This window comes from Acomys minous (assembly GCF_964271855.1).
Source record: "Acomys minous genome assembly, chromosome: 12".
Classification (NCBI taxonomy): Eukaryota; Metazoa; Chordata; class Mammalia; order Rodentia; family Muridae; genus Acomys; species Acomys minous.
Window position 1 is genome coordinate 98,929,030 of NC_140493.1, and position 22,734 is coordinate 98,951,763.

Below are 22,734 nucleotides of genomic sequence, written 5' to 3' on the forward strand. Positions count from 1 at the left end.
TATCTGCTTTCCAGCCATGGTGAAACCAACAGCTTCACCAATGTCCTCCTTGCCACAATGTTCTGCCTTAACATGGCCCAACAGTTAAACAGGGGCTGGAAACCTCTAGAACTGTTGGGGAAACCCAAAATACAAAAAACGCAGTTCCTCCTTGAAGTTGATTTTTTTTTTCAGATATTCTGACTCTGATGGAAAACTGACATGCCACCCATTTACTATTTGGTTCAAGAGCGAGGGAAGGGAAAGCTCATAAAGCCAGGAGAACAGGCAATGAATGCTGAGCACACACAGGTGAGAGAGGACTTCCATAACAGCAGTAGAGCTCTAAGGGGAGGACCTTACTTAGAAAACTTTCTTCTCTTCCTTTTTAAAAGACTCTGAGGAGTCCAACCAAAGCATTGGTCCTATGGTGTAAAACTACTGCTCAGGACTGAAGAGGTGGCCCAGTGGTTAAGAGGACTTGAGTTCAGTTCCCAACACTCATACTAGTTGGTTTACAACTGAATGTAAGTTTAGTTTCAGGGGACTGACTCCTTCTGGATCTGAGAGCACCTGCATACATGTGCTGCACACAAACCCACTCAGGCATATGAGCATACACATAAATAAGAAACTGTAAGCCTTTTTAAACTGTATACTTAAACAAAGAAAACTACTTTTGAAGAGACAAAATGGAAAAGGCTACATGTGGTGGTACATGACTTTAACCCTAGCATTTAGGATGAAGAGGTAGACAGGCAGATCTCTGTTAGTTAACCAGTTAATGGTCTACATAGAATGTTTCAACATAGCTGGGACTACATTTTGAGACTTTGTCTCTAAAACGAAACAAAAATAAGAGAATGAAACAAAACAAAAATTTCATTAAAAGAGGCTTGAAAGCCAGCAAGATAGCTCACTAGAGAAAAGTACTTGCCACACACACGGACAGGCCAGAATGCACATAAAGAAGCCAGTGCAACAGCACATATCTGCAACCCCAGGACTTTTATGACAAGAGAGGAGGTGGACACAAAAGAATCTCTCAGAAGCTGCTAGGCCTGCTAGCTACCCTGCAGTATACAGCATAACACAAACAAGAAGAGAGACCCTATTTTAAGATGGAGAAGAGAACCAACCCCCCAAAAGTTGTCCTCTGATCTTAACATGTATGTCACAGCACATGCACCCATATACACACATCCTATACAATAATAATAATAATAATAATAATAATAATAATAATAATAATAATAATAACAACTGATGGCTCTGCAGTTAAGAGCTCTTGTAGGGGACCCAAGTTTGGTTCCAAATATGATAGCTCACAACTGTCTGTAATTCCTGTTTGTGGAGATCTCTTGCCTAGCCTCCATGGGCACTAGACACATATGTGGTACACATACATACATGCAGGAAAAACATTTACAAGGAAAAATGCTAGGCTAGCAAGATGCCTCAGCAGGTAGGGCATTTGCCATCAATTCTGACGAACCGACTTGGATTCTTAGAAGCAATATGGTGGAATAAGAAAACTGACTCTCACATGTTGTCCTGACCTCCACACATGAGTCACAGTGTATGCCTGCTTGTATGTATGAAACATAAATACAAAATAAATCAATGCTAAAGAAACAAAAACAAAACCTCTCACTATGTTTTTTTTTTTTTAAGGAAAAGAAAAGACATTTTCCACAAAACCTCTCCAGTATGGTTTTCATTTTGTTAGTTATGCAAGAATCTGAGTCAGTCTCTAATGATTTATTTTCTGCTAAATGATTACAACTCAAAGAGGAACTTCACTTTCCCCTTAACCTGACTGTGTCACTGTTGTACAAAAGTTTATCTTCAAGGACAAATTTCACTTGTGCAGTCAAAAGCTGTCAAGTACTTGGAAGCTAGAAACCTCTCATGGTAAATACAAAGTAGCTATTACATTTTTCAAATTGTAAAAATGTCCATTCCCATCATTAGACAGGTGAGATGGTGAGGGTGTGACCAGACAAAGACACTAACAAGCTGCAAATAATAATGAAATAAAAACATAAAACTGAGACCAGAAAGTTGGTTTGGCAGGTAAAGAAAGTGTCTGCTGGCAAGCTGAAAAGCTGAGGTCAATTTCAAGGACCCACAAGGGAGAAGGAAAGAATGGGTCTTCTGACCTACATGTGTATACAAGCACAAAATATATAAATATAATTTTAAAAAATTTTAAGCATAAAGGAGGCAGAGGCAGGTGGAGCTCTGTGAGTTCAAGGTCCAAGGCCAGCCTGCTCTACAAAGCCAGTCCAGGACAGCCAATGTTACACAGAGAAACCCTGTCATGAAAAACAACAACAACAACAAAAATAATATAATAATTTTAAACTTAAAATTCAGCTGCTTTCAGGGCTGGAGAGATGGCTCAGAGCACTGACTGCTCTTCCAGAGGTCCTGAGTTCAATTCCCAGCAACCACATGGTGGCTCACAACCATCTATAATGACATCTATAATGTATACTGTATACATAATAAATAAAAAAATTTTTTTAATTCAGCTGCTTTCACCTGGGTATGGCGGAGTACACTTTTTATCCCAGCACTTGAGAGGCAGAGGCAGAGGCAGGCAGATCTCTGAGTTTAAGGCCAGCCTGGTCTATAGAGCGAGTTCCAGGATAGCCATGGCTATACAGAGAAACCCTATCTCGAAAAACAAAAAAACAATAAACTTAATAGATTACCTTAGCCAGGTGTGGTGGCACACGCCTTTAGTCCCAACGCTCGGGAGGCAGAGGCAGGTGGATCTTTGTGAGTTCGAGGCCAGCCTGGTCTACAAGTGAGTCCAGGACAGCCAAGGCCACACAGAGAAACCTTGTCTCAAAAAACAAAAAACAAACAAAAAAAAAAAAAAAAAAAAAAAACAAGACCACTTTTGGGGGCTGGAGAGATGGCTCAGAGGTTAAGAGCACTGACTGCTCTTCCAGTGGTCCTGAGTTCAAATCCCAACAACCACATGGTAGCTCACAACCATCTATAATGTGATATGATGCCCTCTTCTGGCGTGCAGGTGTACATGCAGACAGAACATTATATACTTAATAAATAAATCTTTAAAAAAAAAAAATAGATTACCTTATAGGTAAATCTCCTCCCTCACCCCCCAAAAGCGACAGGGACTCCACACCCAGTCCAGGCCTGAAACTCACTAGTCTAGAACTCCTGAGCCTCCCCTCTTCTACCTCTCAACACCCAGCTCATACAAATGTTTTTAAAAATTGATGCCAATGAAAACATTCCTTAAAGAAAATTCAGATAATTGATAAATGAAAATATGTATCATCAATTTAATTGTAGAATCTACTTGGCAGATGCTTACTATAAAATTCTTTTACCTGTTGCTTCAGAGCTGAAATTTTTCCTGCTGAAATAGTGAGGTAAGGGAGAAAAGACTGATTTTTATCAGTCAAGAACCTTGAAAATCGCTCCAAAGGATGAGTTTAAAACCCTATTCTTAGCAAGGGTTGTGCCCAGAAATAAACAGCACCATCTCACATATAAATAGCATATAAAAACACACATTTTTTTCTGAACTGAAATACACACGTATTTCCTTATACTCATGTTCCACCTTAAAATGTAATCATTTAACACAATTTAAGTCACAAACAAGAACTTAACTATATTCACTATTAATAATTATACTCTAGGGACTGGAGAGATGGCTCAGCAGTTAAAAGCACCTGTTACTCTTGCAGAGAAACTCGGTTCACTTCCTAGCACCCACATAATGGTTTACAACTGTCCATAATTATACTTCCAAGGAACCCAGCACCCTCTCCTAGCCTCCAAGGGCACCAGGGATGCAGGAAGAACTTACATACATGGCAAGCAAAACACTCATGCACAAAATTTAAAATAATAAATAAAATTTTAAAACTCTACTCTGATCAGTAAACATATAGAAGGAATTTATTAGGATGTACTGTCTTTCTCTGAGATGAATGTGGGTACACAAAACTATAAACAGGTCAGAAACACCTTGAAGTGCAGGTATAAACCTACACCAGCAGAAATCTAGAACGTTGGTCAGGGTGAGCCTCAAGTCACCCCCATCCTTGGCTGGCTTCTTTGGAAAGCTGGCGTGTTGCTGCTCCCCTTTCTAGTCTACCATTCTGAGTTTTAAAAATAATTATGCTGCCTCTAAATCTTATGCATGAAGCAAGCAAGCATACACTCAAATTATTCTTGGCAGTTTTTATTGCCTACACCAATGAAATAGGATTCTTCCTTTTACCTACTATTCAAGTACAGAAACATTCTACAAGGTATCACTGTCAATTCTTTTGTTGGTGTTCGGTTTTTTTTGCTTGTTTGTTTTTGTTTTTGAGACAGGGTTTCTCTGTGTAACTTTGGCTGTCCTGGACTCATTTTATAGCCCAGGCTGGCTTCAACTCACAGTGATCAGCCTCCTTCTACCTCTCCAGCACTGGGACTACAGGCATGCACCACCACGCCTGGTCATCACTGTCAATTCTTAGAGGCTTACAAAGAATTAAAGATTCTTCCAGATTTCTGAGGAACACTGAGGCAAGACTATCTAGATGCTTTTATGAGAGAAGCTGTGAATGGGGCTATGCAGAAAGGGAAAGAACTTGAAAAGGAAAGAAGACTGAAAGATAAAACAGAAGACTTTATCCTCAAAATCTGAGCAAATGTCTTAACAGTGTGCTTCACCTTTGTGCTCGTCAGCACCACATCCAGTCCTCCCTGCTGGCTGGCAGTTTCACCAAGACAAATCCAAATCCTCATCAGCTCAATTGTAGGAGGATTTTTTTTTTTAATTACACCTTTGCTTTTAGGTTATTAGGGATAGGGAAGTATAATTAAGCAGCAGCCCAAGAGAGAATAAAATTGGTGCTAGCAGACACAGTTGGGGAGTTCTATGGCCCATGGGCCCTCCTCTCCTGTGAAATGCTTGTGAGGTAGACAGTATATGGTACAGATGTGGAAGGCTGCTTCTAACTGCCCTCCTCTGCTTCACGTTACCCTATTTCACACTTCCTCATACAAATACCATAAACATTCATAACTATAGTTTTATAAAATTATGTTAAGTTCTTAAACTCAATTTCATTATAGAAAGATGGGATGTAATAAATGAAATGAAGTGTGTACTTATGTGTCAGAATTATTATTCCTTTACAAAATTTTATTACTGTTGTGTGTGAATGTTTTGCCTGCATGTATGCTTGTGCACCATATGCATGCAGTGCCTTCAGAGGCCAGAAGAGGATGTATCCCCTGGAACTGGAGTTACAGATGGTTGTGGGCCTCCAAGTGGATGTGGAGAATCAAACTTGAGTCCTCTGGATGAGCAGCCAGTGCTCATAATTGCTGTGTCATCTCTTCAGGCCTGAGAATTTCTATCCCTTTTAACAAAGCTGAAAATTATCAAATGTCACACTAAACACCCAACACACTGTTTTTGTTAGCTGACAGAACTTAGATTTTAAGATTTATAGATCTAAAAATCTAAGCTGCGTGTGATGGTGCACACCTTTAATCCCAGCACTTGGGAGGCAGAGACAGGTGGATTGCTGTGAGTTCGAGGCCAGCCTCATCTACAAAGTGAGTCCAGGGCAGCCAAGGCTCTACAGAGAAACCCTGTCTCCAAAAACAAAAACAAAAACAAAAAATCTAATGAGATTTCTAAGTTCTAATATTTTACATGTAAAATTTTTGGCTAATAGCTTTTATTTATGATCTTGTGACAATTACTGAATAATTTAAAGTAAGAAATTATAAGGTTAAAAAAAAGAGCTAAGTATGGTGGTGTAGACTAGCAGTCTGCTGGCAGAGACTACACAGTGGCCTCAAGAATTCAAGGCCAGGCTGGGCTGCATGAGACCCTGTCTCAAAACAACAATCAAGGGGCTGGAGAGATGGCTCAGTGGTTAAGAGCGCCGCCTGCTCTTCCAGAGGTCCTAAGTTCAATTCCCAGCAACCACATGGTACCTCAAAACCCATCTAGAATGTGATCTGATGCCCTCTTCTGCAGATAAAGCACTCATACACAATAAATAAATCTTAAAACAACAACAACAATCAAAAGTACAACGTGAGGAAGAGGAAAAGAGATTACAGGTTAATATTTTTAATACATACAAGAGAACTTTACAATCTTCTCTCACAAAACATAACCCTAAATGAAGCTACAAAATTTTCACAACTTCTGGGCACTGTTAATGCCTGTAATCCAAACACTCAGAAGACAGAGACAGGAAGACTGTAAATTCAAGGCCAGGTTAGGCCACACAGAAAAACCCTGTCCCAAAATAAAAGAAAACTACACCCAACTGGCAAATAGACAACATGTGCAGGAACCAAGTCCTGCTCCAGAGACTGGCCGTGGTTTCTTTCCTACAACTCTGGAAACTACAAGCAGACTCAACTTTCTACCTCCCAATGAATCATGAGTGCGTGAGAGAATTGTCCTTAAAATGTTAAAGGTATATTACATTTTTTTTTCTTAAACCTTTCCTAGAAACATTTCTAACACTTGCATTTATACACCTGAACACACTTTTGTAGATATGAGTAGAAGTGAACAAGGAGAAGGGAGAAGGCAAACCCATAAAAATGACCTGAAACTGTAGCGTTCATAAAATAAAAGTCTGCTTCCAAATCCCTAAACCAGTCAGTTCTGAAAATACAACTCTCCCCAAAACCTACATAGTATATACAAGATTTGTATTAAAGTTCATTTACTTACGGAAAAAATCCTTTTTCACCAAGTTTTTTGCACAGAGTACTGTAAAAAAACAAAAACAATACATCGACAATTAAATTAAAATGGTAAGACTGCATTGTTTCATTTTAAACACTGAAAACAGTAGTGGGCAACTAAACCCTGACTACGATGCAGTATGAAATACAGTCATAAACTTTAATAGTGTCTAGCCAACAAAAGAAGCTGAGTAACCTTCAGCTTTACATCAATGACTGTAACCTTAGCAACAATCACCAGTAACAGTAGTGAAACAAGATTATAAATCTCATCATTTTCATCGGGACTCAATTCTTATTTTCTATCAACATCTATTCTTAGAGGGGAAATTCTTCATCAAGGACTTGAGAGATGGCTCAGCAGTTAAAAACATTTGCATTTTCAGAGGACCACAGTTCAGTTCCCAGCTCCCAAGTCAGACTGCTCATAACTCCCTGCAGCTCTAGTTCCAGGGGATCCAATGCCGTAAGTGTGCAAACCATATGTGCTCTCTCTTACACACACACACACACACACACACACACACACACACACACACACACACACACACAATGAATTAAAAATAAAATATCTATTTCTGCTTTTGGGTTTTTGGGGGGAGGGAGGATTGAGACAGGGTTTCTCTGTGCAGTCCTGGCTATCGTGGAACTCACTCTGTAGACCAGACTAGACTCAAAGATCCTCTTGCCTCTGCCTCCTAGTGCTGGAATTAAAGATGTGCACCACCACTCTAACCCAGCTAAAAGATTTTTCTGAAGAAACCCAGTCGTAATGGGGAAAATGGCTCTAAAAAGATACATAAATTCAGGCTGGCATATTTATTCAAGGATTAAATACTTTTCTACAGAAGAGGATCAGAAGTAAAAGTTTCCTGACATAATGCGATATTTAAAAACTAACATTATGTGCTCCTATCTAAATGCCACAGAAACCTTACAGGAGAGATCTGCCTTCTCCTAAGTCATCAACAGCTCAGTCACAAGATGAGTCTCCCATTAGCTGGTAAGACAGCTCAACAAGTAAAGTGCTTGCTACTAGCCTCACAACCTCAGTTTGAGTCACAAGACCAACATGGTAGAAGGAAAGGACCAATTCCTGAAAGCTGTCTCCTTTGACCTCCATATCTATACACACACACACACATACACCAGTAAATAATTTTTTTAAAATTAAATTAAAAGCTAGATTATCTCAATGTGAGTACCTTGTAAAATGTGAATAAAGGCGCAACCTTCTGAATCTACCAAAAATCCCCAAATTGAACACTTTAAAAATGCACTGATTTTTATTTTACTTGTATATGTGTTTCCATGCCCGAAGGTATGACATACACATGTGCCTGGTATCCATGATGGCCAGAAGAGGGCATCAGAACTCCTGGAAATGGAGTTATGAATCCCTGCAAGCCGCTTTGTGGGCGCCGGAAACTGAACCCAGATTGCCAGTGCTCTTAACCACTGATCCATTATCCAGCCTTCATAAATGTCTTTTATTCAAACTTAATAAAGGAAGATATAAATTTTCATATATTTAAAATTAAATATATAAAATATAAATGTTTTTATATACTAAGTTTTAAAGGATTACTACAATTATTAAAGTTTGGCATATAAAATTCATTTAATATAAATTTTTGTTTGCTAGTTTGTTTGTTTTATGAGACAGGGTTTCTCTGTGTTAACAGTTCTGGCTGTCCTGGACTCTCTTTGTAGACCAGGCTGGCCTCAAACTCTCAGTGATCTGCCTGCCTCTGCCTCCTGAGTGCTTGGATTAAAGGTGTGTGCCACCACACCTGGCCATTTAATATAAATTTAAGAAGCCTAACTAATCAGTTCTGAATAAATTAAATAAATGCCATCAGTATAGGAATAAAGACAATCACAAGACCCTAAGTCCCTTAGACCACATCTTTGGAGAAAGTTTTATTTGTGGGTTTCTGAGACAAGGTCTCACTATATAATTTCAGATTGCCTGTAGCTTGCTATGTAGATCAGGCCATATAATTTTTCATAATGAAGTTTTGTATGAGATTCATATGAACTCAAAGAGACCAAAGGTATATGCTACCACATCTAGAAGTTTTGTTTATAAAAACAAAAATTCAATCATAAAAACTAAGTCCATAACTGAAAGTACTAAATCATAAAATGGATTTAGAAAAATTTCCCAAGTTTTTATCAGTACAGAAATCAAGCCATTAAGATCAACACACATTTAACACATGCACATCTCAAATTACAACCTTTAATAGTAATAAAGCAATGATTTTAAACTGCCATTCATGTTATGGTTCACAAATGAAATGACCTGTACATGACTTGAGAGTAGCTGGCAGTCTGAGAACTCCTCTAACTTCCTGACACAGACTTATGCATTCGTCCTTCCACTACTCTCTGGTCCAAGACTACTTTCCCATCTGACTTTGGCTCTCACTTCCAGCATATACTCATGGACCTAGAGAGCCTTCACAGACATCCTGGACTGTGTCTCTCCTGACTCTTACCAAACCAAGCTTCCCTTCAGGCATCTGCCCTTTCATAATGAAACTCGAAGTAACTAACGATAGTCTCTGAGTCCACTCCTTTACCACCCATCAACGCCTCAGCCCCCTCCAGTTTAGCCTTTTCCCTCTTCACAGTTCCTAAATTACCTTTCCAAAGCCTAGAGACCTGATTAATCAAATCCAGCCAGTGGATACTTCTCTTTCCTTGTTGCATTTGATCCCTGAGTGGAACACGCCACTACTGACTACTTGCTCTTCTGGAAATTCTCTCTTCTTTTGGTTCTACTTAACAGCATATTCTCAAGTGGCATAAAACTCATTCTAAGACTTCTTTGCCAGATCTTATGTTCCATCTATGAAAGCTGAGTTTAAGATTTTGCCCTAGGTCCTCTTCTTTTACTGTATAACTAGGGGTTAGTACAGTAAGATAAGAGTCTCAAAGCTGGGTACTATGGCACACACCTTTATTCTCCGGACTTTGAGGCAGAGACAGGCAGACAGATCTGCACTTTGGATCTCACTGCCAACATATACTCATGGACCTTGAGGGTCATCCTGGACTGTCTCTTCTCACTACTGAACTTTCCCTCCAGTGAAGTCAAAGTAAGCCAGGTCCACATAGACAGATCTAGGACAGCCAGGACTAACAGAGAAAACCTTTCTTTTAAAAACAAAAAACAAAAAACAAAAAAAAAGCTTCCAGTCCCAGGCAGGGTTACTGTGCAGACATGGGCAAGTCCAAGAACCACACGACACACACAACCAGTCCCGCAAATGGCACAGAAATGGCATCAAGAAACCCCAGTCACAACGATATGAATCTCTTAAAGAAGCTGACTCCAAGTTCCTGAGGAACATGTGCTTTGCCAAAAAGCACAAGGCCTGAAGAAAATGCAGGCAAACAATGCAAAGGCAATGAGTGCGGTGCAGAGGCCATTAAAGCCCTTGTGAAGCCTAAGGCTGTTAAGCCCAAGATGCTAAAGGGCCCCAGCCGCAAACTCAGCCGGCTTGCTTCCGTCGCTCATCCCAAGCTTGGGAAGAAGATTCGAAGCTACATGAACATGGGTTGTAGGCTCTACCAACCACAGCCCAAGGTTCAAACCAAGGGGAAAGCTGCAGCTAAGGCCCAGGCTGCAGCCCCAGCTCAGGCTCCAAAGGCGCCCAGGCCCCAGGCCCCTGTGAGGGCCCCATAGAAAGGGCTTCTGCCCATGTGAAGACAGATAGACTGGTGTGACACACCTACCTACACACTATTTACAGATGACCAGTGTCCTATGCTGTTTTTACAAACCTGAGGTAAGGTTAAAAAAAAAAAAAAAGCTCACCAGGCATGGTGGCTCATGCCTTTAATCCCAGCACTCAGGGAGACAGAGGCAGGTGGATCATTGTGAGTTCGAGGCCAGCCTGGTCTACAAAGTGAGCCCAGATAGCCTAGGCTACATAGAGAAACCCTATCTCAAAAAACCAAAACAAACAAACAAACAAAAAACACTCACTGGGTGAGGTGGCACACGCCTTTAATCCCAGCACTCAGGAGGCAGAGGCAAGCAGATCTCTGTGCCAGGGCTGTTAAACAGAGAAACCCTGTCTCAAAAAACCAAAGAAGATTACCAATCTATCATCTGAAAATAGTAATTTTATTCACTTGCAAAATAACTTTCATACCTCTAGTCTTCACTGTACTGCTCATTTCTTGGGAATGCACTTCAGAAATTATAACCACAGCTCTGTTTTGTTTCTTCCATCATCAGTATCAATTATGGGAGTAAAATAGCAGGAGAGTGAGCTTGTAAAGTAAGTGGTGCCACAGCATCCTCCTATCCACCTAGCTGTATCTCAACCCTTTAACATTTAGTAAGCTTCTTCCTGGAATAATATATGCAGAAAGGCCCAGAAATGCTTATTGACTAAAATTTCACTAATTTTTATTAACATATTACACTAGCTTCAGATATTAAGCAATTATGTGCTAATTTTGATAAATGACAACTAGTAATGTAGCATTTTAATACTACAGTACTATCACTATAGAGTCCATGACGGACAATGTCTCAAATCAGCTAGAGATGCATGATTACTGTACTACTCTGATCATATTAATATTTGTCTCAATTCCTCCAAGCATTATTCTTAAATCTGTAGTTGTAGTTGTTCTAATCTACCTACCTCTTCTGTAGATAAATGGCTTGAAATGATGATGTAATCAAATTAAATGACGGAAACTTGTATAGTAGCTCATTTCCACTCTCAATTTTATTGAGTTAGAATTACCAGTCAGTGAGGGCCACCAGTGTTAAGTGTTTGTGAGATGGTTTCCAGAGAGGACTCATGAAGGAGGAAGACCAATAGTGAACATGGGTGGCATCCATCTATGCTTCTGGCCCCACTATGACGTGAATTGCTCTATTCTACCAGGCCCAATCCAACACTGTTGGATTGACATCTCAGAGACCAAGGGCCAAAATAAATTCTTCCTTCTAAAGTCGTCCCTGTCTTGTATTTTATGACAGCAATGAGAAAAGTTACTAACAAAATCAGTATGCTGGTGATGTCTCTTTATTTCACATGGATACAGGTATAACTCTCTTGAAATACTTACTGAGAATAGAACATATCAATCTTTTTTCTTTTGAGACAGCATCACTATATAGTCCTAGCTGGCCTCCAACTCGTAATATAGACCAGACTCACAGTCTTATATGGCCTCAAATTCACAGAGATCCACCTGCCTCTGCCTCCCAAGTAATAACATGTGTACATAAGACCTAGTTTCATTCTTTGACTTGACATTTCCTAAGTACTCCCTTTATGCCAAGTACTATGATAGGATTTGCAGACACAAAGATACAGCCTCTACCCTCAGAGCTCATAAGGTAGATATGACTCAATTATGCAATAAATACCCCTTTTTGAGGAGGAATTAGAATCCTTGTATATAGTCTTCCTGCCCTCAAAATCAAGATCTAGGGGTTGGAGAGACGAATCAGTGACTGAGAGCACCCATCTGATCTTGCAGAGTACTCAAGAGTTCAGTTCCTAGTATCATCTATATGGTGCCATTCCAGTTCCAGGACGTGTGATGCTCTTTTCTGAGCTTCTGCTCATACAAGGTATAGATACGTGCGCATATGCACATGTGTGCACACATGTGCATACACACACACACACACACACACACACACACACACACACGGGTCTTAATTACTGTTCTATTGCTGTGAAGAAACACAATGACCAAGACAACTCTTATAAAAAGAAGCATTAGGTGCTTGCTTACAGTTTCAGGAGGTTAGTCTGTTATCATGATGGGAAGCAGACAGGCATGGCAGAAGTGGGGAGATTTAGATCCTGATCCACAGGCAGCAGATAGAAAGACACTGGGACTAGTATAGGCTTTTGAAACTTGAAAGTCCAGCTACCAGTGACAGACTTTCTCCAACAACGACACATTTGCTAATACTTTCCAAACCATACATCAACTGGATATATTAACTGGGGACCAAACATTCAAACATATGGGCTATGGGGGCCATTTTCATTCAAACAAACAAAAAAACCACACATACATGCATTTAGGCACATACACACATATACATAATAAAATAAAAATTTTAGTGCTAGGACTATAGGAATAAGCCACTATGTTGGCTAAAATGTCTTGTTATTTGTACAAAAAAATTGTTTTAATTTTTTTTCCTTAAAAAACCCTTTTATGGGCTGGAGAGATGGGTCAATGGTTAAGAATGCCACCTGCTCTTCCAGAGGTCCTGAGTTCAATTCCCAGCAACCATATGGTGGCTCACAACTATCTGTAATGAGATCTGTTGTTCTCTTCCAGTGAGCAGGTGTACATGCAGGCAGAACACTGTATATGTAATAAATAAATCTTTTTTTAAAAAGTAGTAACTGAAAGGGCTGCTTATCACCTTGGGTTAAGTCAATAATTTCCTTTTGTGATTAGAAATGAGTAGGCTACATGCAGCAAGCATCTGTAACAGTGGCAGTGTAACGCCCAGCTGTAGTAACAGAATGCCCTGCTGCTCTGACTAAGTTGTGCTCATAATGAATGGTTGTCTATGCTTAATTTCAATAAAGCTCCCAACTGGTCATTATATCCTTGCCAAAATTCCCTTTCCCCCTCCAAATTGCAGTTGCATTCCAATTACAATGCTCACTGGAATGAAACTGCTTGAAAGGAATGGAAGAAAAATAGTCAGATAGTCTACTTTTCTTTGCTCCCCAACAAAAAAAACAAAGAAACAAACGTTTACAAACTGTTTCTATAACTCATTTATGGAGGCTATTTTAACCAATATACTTCTCTTCATGTTCTTTAAGGGCTATAAATGTGTGCATACAGGTGTGTGCAGAGTCCCAGGAGAGGGCACTGGATCCCCTGGAGACGGAGTGACAGGAGGGTTGGAGCCCTCCACAAGAATGGTAAGAACTCTTGACCACTGACCAGCTCTCCAGCCCCTTGACTATTTATTTTAAACCACCGTTTCTATGAATTATTTTCTCCAAATTGAGAATTAAAATACACTGCTTTCCTCCCATCAATTCCTTTGTATTCTGTTTGCAGGCCAAACAAACACTATTCTATCTTTTGCTATTTGTGCTGGACAGTTTTATGTCAATTTGACACAAGCTAGAATTATCAGAAAGGAAGGAACTTCAGTTTAAAAAATTCTTCCAGAAGATAGGGCTATAGGTAAGCCTGTAGGGCAATTTCTTAATTAGTGATTGGTGCCGTTCCTGGGCTCTATAAGAAGGCAGGCTCAACAAGCCATGGGGAGTAAGCCAGTAAGCAGTATTTCTCTATGGCTTTGGCATCAACTCCTACTTCCAGATTCCTGCCTACTTGAGTTCCTGTCCTGACTTCCTTTGATGATGACCCACAATGTGGCAACTTAAGCCAAATAAACCCTTTCCTCCTCCCCGCCCCCCAGTAGCTTGGGTCATGATGTTTCATCACAGCAATAGTAATCCTAACCAAGACACTATTCAAAACTCAACTACCACTTCCTCTGCTAGGTGTCTCTCTTCAAACAGACCTGCTCCTAACTGATGACTATCCCAGAGGATGGAAGAATAAACACAGACAGAGGCTGGAGAGGATGATAGCTCAGTGGCTAAGAACACTAGCTGTTCTTCCAGAGGACCTGGATTTAGTCTGTAGCACTAAGAAGGCAGCTAACAACCATTTTGTAATTCTAGCTCCAAAAGATCAGACACCTTTGTCTGGTCTCCTTGGGCACCAGGCACACACTTGGTACACACATACGTAGAATAAAAATAAATAAATCTAAAAAAAATTAATATACCTAAACTACACTGCACAATAATTTATTCTTCCACAGAATATCAAATGAGATGCGTTATTACTGCAGGGTTCAAGTATGTAGTATTTGTAATCAAGTCTAAAACATTATGTATAGACATGTCTGCATCATTTCCCGGACATTCCCAAATGTCCTTTACCTTGTATTTCCAGCAACACTTTAAAGAATGTGGTTTTGTTTAAGCTCTAAGTACCACACAAGAGTTAAACAAGGGCCGAACACCTGCATTTGAGCCTGGTGCTGCCGTTTACTGGTGTGTAACCCTGAACACTAATGCGCGCTATGCCCCAAAGATACTTCATTTGAAGATGAGACTTCTATAAGTTACCTTACACTGTTGTTTTAAAGACTAAACAAACATGAAATATTCAGAGAAGTACCTAAAATATGATATAGCAAGTGCTCAGTATATATTAGCTATTTTTATTCTTTCTCCTCTAAAATTTCTAGTTGAGATATGTTTACTAACAAGAAAGGAGTCTTCTCGTAATCTAATAAGATGTTTATCTTAGTGCTAGCCTAGGTGGCTTAAACATCAAACACTAATTATTGGGCTGGAGAGATGGCTCAGCAGTTAGGAGCACTGTCTGCTCCTCCAGAGGTCCTGAGTTCAATTCCCAGCTATCATATAGTGGCTCAGAACCATCTATAGTGTGATCTGATGCCCTCTTCTGTCATGCAGGTGCTCATGCAAATGGAGCACTCACAGACACAAAATAATTCTTTTTTTAAAAACCACTATTTCTCAAAATTCTGGAAAATGTAAAGTCCAAGATCAAGTGCCAGCACACTGAGCGCCTGCTGAGAACCTTCTTCCTGGATTGTAGGCAGGCATGTTCTTGCTATATCCCTATAAAGCAAAGGGGGGAACCTTCTCTTGCATCTATTACTAATCCTATTCATGAATGTTCTACCTTCATTGACCTAATTCCTTTCCAAAGGCTCCATCTATAGACAGCATCCATCCCTTAGCAATTAAGCTCTGACATACGACCTGGCATGGGGGAAGAACACTCCGTAGCACAGCTTACGCACTCACCAAGTTTTCCAGTAAATGCTGACAAGTAAGTCCCCATCTGCATGTCAAGCTTCACTTCTCAACCAAACTCGAAGTCAATGTCAACTGCCCAGCACACACTCCTTACTTAGACGTTTCCCTACAGATTTTATTTATTCAAGATGGAATTCAGTTTCCCTAGTGAGCTCCCTTTTTCCTTATGGCCCCTCTAGTTCTATAAACTTCGTGACATGTTTTCAAAACACCCAGAAAGCAAATGTCTAACCTTCTATTTAAAGAAGGTGACAAATGGTATTGCTTATCACTTATCTGTTTCCATTTTCAATGTTCACATGTGTGTAATATATCTAGCATATTTTATAATGTGTAAAAACTTCCCCAGAGTATACTGAACCCTACAAGTACGCGCGTTACATTTGTTACATTTTCTTTTCTTCTTCTTCTTCTTCTCCTCCTCCTCCTCCTCCTCCTCCTCCTCTTCTTCTTCTTCTGAGACAGGGTTTCTCTGTGTATCCTTGGCTGTCCTGGACTTGCTCTGTAGACCAGGCTGGCCTCGAACTCACAGGGATCCACCTGCCTTTGCCTCCCCAGTGCTGGGACTAAAGGCGTGCACCACCATGCCCAGCAAGTTATATTTTCTTATACACACAAAAGAAAAACAGGATTTGTCAGCAAGCCTGGCACACTGAATTCAATCCCAGAAGCCACACGGAGGACGGGGTGGAGGGAGAGAACTGACTCCGTAAGTTGTCCTCTAACCAATACATATGAGAAGGGCCACACGGGCACCGACACACAGACACCAACCAACCAACCAACCTCACAAATAAATGTGATAAAAAGGAAATATAATAATTATAACTCCTCCTACTCTGTCACCTCATAAATAAGATGAAGACCTTTCTACCTTGGCTTTATCCCTGATAATCCTACTACCTCAAATGTGATTATTCCAAGTAACCCTAAAAACTATACCCACTCTATTAAACTTCAATTCCACGTTAAGAACTTTTCTGGCTGGCTGGCTGTTTCATGTATGTGTGCAACTCTGTCTGTCTGCCCCTCCCTCCCTCCCTCCACCCTCAAATTCTAGATTCAATTTTCAACCTTTAATCAAAGGGCATAGTGACTTCCCTACTCCTACAAAGATGTGTCCTAGGGAACAGCATGGGTGCCCCATGACTATCATAGGCAAGCCAATAGTATGCATCTATTTTAAAAATGTACATCTCTTTAAGAAAGCTCTCTTCTATTTTACTATTGTATTTTTGATCATGTGTCTGTGTGTGAGTTTGTGGATGTGGATGCAGATGCTGAGAGGCAAGGAGAGCTGGAGCCGCAGGTGGCTGTGAAAAGCCTGAGGTGGATAATGGGAACCAACTCAGATCCTCTGCAAAAGCATATCATTCTCTTTAAGTACTGGCTGACTCTATTCTTTCTCACTTGGATTTTGATTTTTCCTTTCCTGTGAACCTCTAAGAACACTTTGACTTTACCTGTTTCCAAGGTCTTTCTCACAGTGATATATCAGTAGTTCATGTGACATTTTTATCTTACCTTCTGTCTCACAAAGCTGTTTTTGTTTTTGTTTTAATGTGGCTTACTCATATATCGCCTACACGTTGTTACATAACTTAAAATATAATATGCACTCAAATATTTATCAAATCAACAAAAATACTAAGAAAATCACTGACAAAGCATTAGGATTAAGAAACTACTAACTAAATAATGAAACTCACCCCTTGATCCCTAAGCTAATAACATTTTTTGTTCAAATCAAGATGGTCCCAAAATTACTTGTATTTGTTTAGCCATCTCTGTTAGCCCTACTATCTACTGGAGTCCTTTACACATAACAGCCCTCACCGAGCCTTTCTCTAATACACAGCAGAAAGAGATACTGATGCATAAGTCTCTAGCTACATTAGTCTTGTTTCTACAACAATGTGAATAGGATAAACTTTCTGACTGTCAAAACTGTAGTTCTCCAATATCTCATAATCTCCTAATAAAGCAAATCACCAAACAGGCTCCATTATAAATGCAAGCCACTAGAAAACATGGTATAGAAAACTACAAGTGTAAAAAGAATTACAAAGGCCAGAAGACCTACTGAGACAGGCAAAGGTTCTTGCCATGCAAACCTGACCTCTCTCTAGCATCTACATCCTTGAATCCAAATGCTACTAACCCAGGCCACCTAACTGCTGACCACAGTGTAAATATGAACTGGGTGGCATAATCCTAACTCAGACATACCATAAAACTAGGAACCACTAATGTCCTAATTTCATACCATATATATACTACAAACCACCTACACCAACCAGACCTGAACTTACCCACAATAAATGCAGGTATCACCAGACAAGACCACTCAAAGTTTTGGCTTATCCAATGGGATTCTTGGCTGTAAAGGACTACCCCGCCTCTCCACGCCTGAGCTTAGACGCTGTGCTGGATCAGGTTCTCTGCTTGACAGCCAAGCCTTTTCACTTAGTGCACTATCTTTGAGCTCTAACAACTTCTACATTTTAAAAGTTTTGAAGGCCTCTGAAACATCATATAATTAAGTTAACCCTGACAAAGGCAGTCCTGATTTTGCCAGGTTCCTTGCACCTAATAGTGGTGATTCTGCTGAGTCATCTGTCCTGCTTTCACAACTTTATAGTTTTGATTTTGTTTTTGTTTTTCTTTCTGGTTCAGGACCATCTAAGTACCTCTGGGTAGACATGGAAAACAAATTTAGTCTCTTCTTTGTTTAACCTAAATCAGATGGATGTTATTCTGTGTATGTTCTGTCATCAGCCACCTAAGGCCTGTCTCTGGGACATGGTATGGGCGAATACAAAGGACACGAATACCGGACTACAGGATCATCCCAACTGCATAGGTACTGTAATCACAATTTGTCTATAAAATGACAAATGAAACACAGACAAACAAATCCTGTGTGTGTGTGTGTGTGTGTGTGTGTGTGTGTGTGTGTGTAATACTACAGTATAATCATACCAAGGACAGTTTATACTTTCAGAGGTACTTTGGAGAAACTTGCAATTCCAACAAAGGCCTTATATTCCCACTACCTACCCCCGCCCAGTATCTTAGAAGCAAAGAAGGTAAAGCCCACAAAGCAGAACTTTGCCTTCTTACTGACTTACGAGACAGCTAAAGCTTCAAGTGAGTCATGTCTCCGAATGACTCCCTAGCAAAGTTAACAAGTCAACTCTCTGTCCTGACTTCCTGCCTTCAAAGTTCATCCTTTACTCCATCGTCTGGAATCCTAACATTCTAACTCTTCATGTAAACACCTGACATTTCTTACCATAATAGAGTTTCCTTGTGTCTTCCCGCCTTAGTTACTATGTCCTCCTCTGTTGTGGAGCAAAGCTAATACAAGACAAGACTACCTCACAGTTACAATTAAAGACCTAAGTCATTTTGCTTTGGTTGGCTGGTTTTTGAGACAGGTCTTGGGTAGCCTAGGCTGGCCTGAAACTCACTATGCAGATAAGGATGACACTGGACTTCTAATCATCCTGCTTCCATCTCCCAAATGTTGGTGTTCCATGTATGTGTCGCCATCCCATGTGGTGCTGGGAGTACTACAAGCACTCTACCAAACTGAGCTACATCACTGCTGCCCATCATTACTGTCTGTAAACCCTGGCCCCAAGAGACGGTAGTCATGTTTTCTGAGGTTAGATTACTTTTAGACATTTATATACCCAGGCCAAACAAAACATCACAAACTTATAAACTACCAGTTTCTCTTAAAATGGTCCCCAAGAACGAGGCTGGAGCCGGGCATGGTAATACACGCTTGTAATTCCTGCCATTTGAGAGACAGAGGTAGGATGATGAAGTGTTCAAGACCAGCCTTGGCCACAGAAGTTTGAAGACAGTCTGGACTATATGAGATCTTGTTTCAAAAAACAACTACAAAAACCTTCACCAGAGTAGGAACCTAATATGCAGATCAGTTATCATTAATGAAAAGGAAGTTGTTGTTTTAAGCTAAAGAAAAGGGGCATGCTCACTTAGAGCAATGCCGGATTTTCTTACCAAAATTAATTGGACAAAGTCCAAATTGCAAGCACAATCATTCATAAACACAAAATTTAAAATTTTTTCAGGTAGTATTTTTAGGAAGTAACACTAAGGGCCACTTCAGTCCCCGTTAGTAGATCAACACCAGAAATAACCATATTGGTAAGTAAAACGGCAATGAACTTGCAAATATGTTATTCAGATGAAATACAACAAAATACTGTCTAAATAGCATACAATAATAAAATCTCAAAAACCCTCATGTCACATGAAATTAAACAACTTACTCAAATACTCACTATCTTCATCTCTGATTGATAAAGGCAATAATTATACAAGGGAAAATACTGACTACACACACACAAAAAGAAAGAAAGAAAGAAAGAAAGAAAGAAAGAAGAAAGAAAATCAGTACTAGAAGTCTGTCTTTAAAATTGAGTGAGTGAGATGTAAAGTGAACAAATTAAAAAAAAAAAAAAATAGGAGTCAGGCATGGTAGCATACACTTTTAATCCCAGCACTAGGGAGGCAGAGGCAGGTGGATCGCTGTGAGTTCCAGGCCAGCCTGGTCTACAGAGTGAGTCCAGGGCAGCCAAGGATACATAGAGAAACCCTGTCAAGAAAAACCAAAAAATAAAATAATAAAAAAATTTTTAAACTGGGTGAGCTCTTGTTGCCAGATTAGAAATACGGGAATGGTACCCTGCTGAGCAGCATTTTGGTAGCACTTTTGTATGTTGTGCTCTTATTAGTCAAAATGAATTTAATCTTCTGTTAAGGGCCAGTTATTCATGGATACAGAGACTTCTATTTCTATTCCCACTGTGCACTAGTAAAATAAGTATAGTATTTCCAACATACCTATTAGCCTTCCAGTCTCACAACTTTTGCCAATTTTAATTAGCTCAACAGAAAAGGATATGTGAATGCCTCTGCTAGCTTTTACAGGGTTGTGTCTTGTTTTGTAATATCTTGTCGAATTGAATACAGAAGGTACATTCTCAGTGACCCCAGAAAGGTAGAATCAAAACCAAATTACACCCAGTAAACACCTCTGCTTCCTGTGCTTACTGAACACAGATCAGATCAGACTGCAGATCACCCTGAAGATTCTATCAACATGAACAATGTATGGAAGCTGGCCCCAATTAAGAGTTCAAACTGATCCCCAGACTCTGATCCTACAGACTACTCCATCCCTTTTTGACAACTCTGGCTAAATACTGTTGTTGAACAGTTTATTTTTAAAATGGCAATGCTGGGCTGGAGAGACAGCTCAGCAGTTAAGAGCACTGACTACTCTTCCAGAGGTCCTGAGTTCAATTCCTGGCAATGACATGGTAGCTCACAGCCATCTATAATATGATATGATGCCTCTTCTGGCGTGCAAGTGTAAATGCAGATAGAAAACTCAAATACATAAATAAATAAATCTTAAAAAAGAAAAAAGATTTTAAAAATCTTTTATTACCAGTACTTGGGAGGCAGAAGCAGGTAGATCTCTGAGTTCAAAGCCAACCTGGTCTACAGAGCATGTTCTAGGACAGACAGGGCAACACAGTGAAGCCTTGTTTAAAAAGAAAGAAAAAAAGAAAGGAAGGAAGGAAGGGCTGGAGAGATGGCTCAGTGGTTAAAAGCACTAACCGCTCTTCCAAAGGACCCAGGTTCAATTTCCATAACCCGCATGGCAACTCACAACTGTCTGTAACTCCAAGATCTGACACCCTCACATAGACATACATGCAGACAAAACACCAATGCACATAAAATAAAAATAAATTATTTTTTAAAATAAATAAATAAAAAATAAGAGGCATTATTCACGAAGGTCCTACCCTTACCACTCAAGTAAACACTCAGCTCGCTGCACCTGTGAAATCCTATCAAAAAACTTCTTTCACCAAGAAGTTTAACAGAATTTCTAATATCTTCAATACAGAAACTATCATTCATATTATCCTTGAAGTTTCAGAAAATTCTGTTTTTTTCTAACCTCAAGTTTTACTAGCAGCATTAATAGACATGCAATCACTCCTCAGTTGATTTTCTCAGTCTTATGTCCAAAGGGTACATTAACTTTCCTCAAAGAAAAGGAACACACTTAAACAGCTGTATCAGGTCCTCCCACCAACAGCTACAACAGTCAAATTTCAAGGTGTTGGTGCACAGGTTTAGGTGAACATACTGCCAGTCCTAACCAATGGATGTCTATGTCCTCAAACAATCTTAAACCGAATCCAACAACAGTCTCCAGAAGCAGAGAAATATGCAACTTGCCCCAGAACTTCAGATCAAGCCGATAACAGCTCCTGCACAGGATATTACTGGGAAAAAACAAAAACAAAAACCAAAAAACTAACTTGTTCCTTTTAAGTATTGTTATAGCATTCATCTGGTGATTTAGTTCAAATATGACTGTCCAGCCATGTTACACAACAGTCTGGACACTGGCCCTGCATTACACCATAATTTCAAGACACACGGGACACTTACTGGCTAAATCACTGTTTCTCTGTATCACCAGCAGATCACAGAGACCTTGTTTCCTCTTAGAGAAGAGGAAACAAGAGACATTCTGTGGCTGCTTAACTTTAAAAGACCTACTACAGTTTTCCTTCCCCAAAGCCCACTATTAAACTCTGTTGGATCAAGTTCCCTGCAGGGCAGTAAAACTTTTCAATGCTCAATTTTTGGTCTTAGTCTTTTTCTTGTAACTGCTTTAAGGGGTTTCCCCACTATTAAATTCTATTTTTCTCTCTCCTCAAATTTAACAGCGTCATCAATCCACACAGAGTCACACACACACACACTCTCCCCGCCTGCCCCCCCAATCCACTAACTTCTTACAGTAAACTCTCTAAAACATAAACCAGACCACATCACTTGCCTAAAGAGGCTTGAGGCTTGCCAACTCACTTAAACACACATGGTACTTTATGACTTGCTCCCTGACCACCATCTTCTCCAGCCTCCTCTTTCACTACCCCCACAAGGATACCTTTTGTCTACCATTCTCCTTCAGAAACAGAATGTCTCATTCACTATTCCTCAGCTTCCATACCTACATAAACCC

The 22,734-nt window shown here is 39.9% G+C and overlaps 1 protein-coding gene across 2 annotated transcripts in view; it reads right to left on the minus strand.

The window, feature by feature from the left end:
- SMURF2 (SMAD specific E3 ubiquitin protein ligase 2) overlaps nucleotides 1–22,734 on the minus strand; it is a 101,469-nt gene that overhangs the window by 54,901 nt on the left and 23,834 nt on the right. The window contains exon 2 of one of the 2 annotated variants that reach the window (XM_084748518.1): nucleotides 6,731–6,769. The exons of the other annotated variant lie outside the window; for it this stretch is intronic. Coding sequence (XP_084604644.1) covers nucleotides 6,731–6,769 — 39 coding nt within the window. The remainder of the gene's footprint in view (nucleotides 1–6,730; nucleotides 6,770–22,734) is intronic. 2 annotated transcript variants of the gene reach the window in all.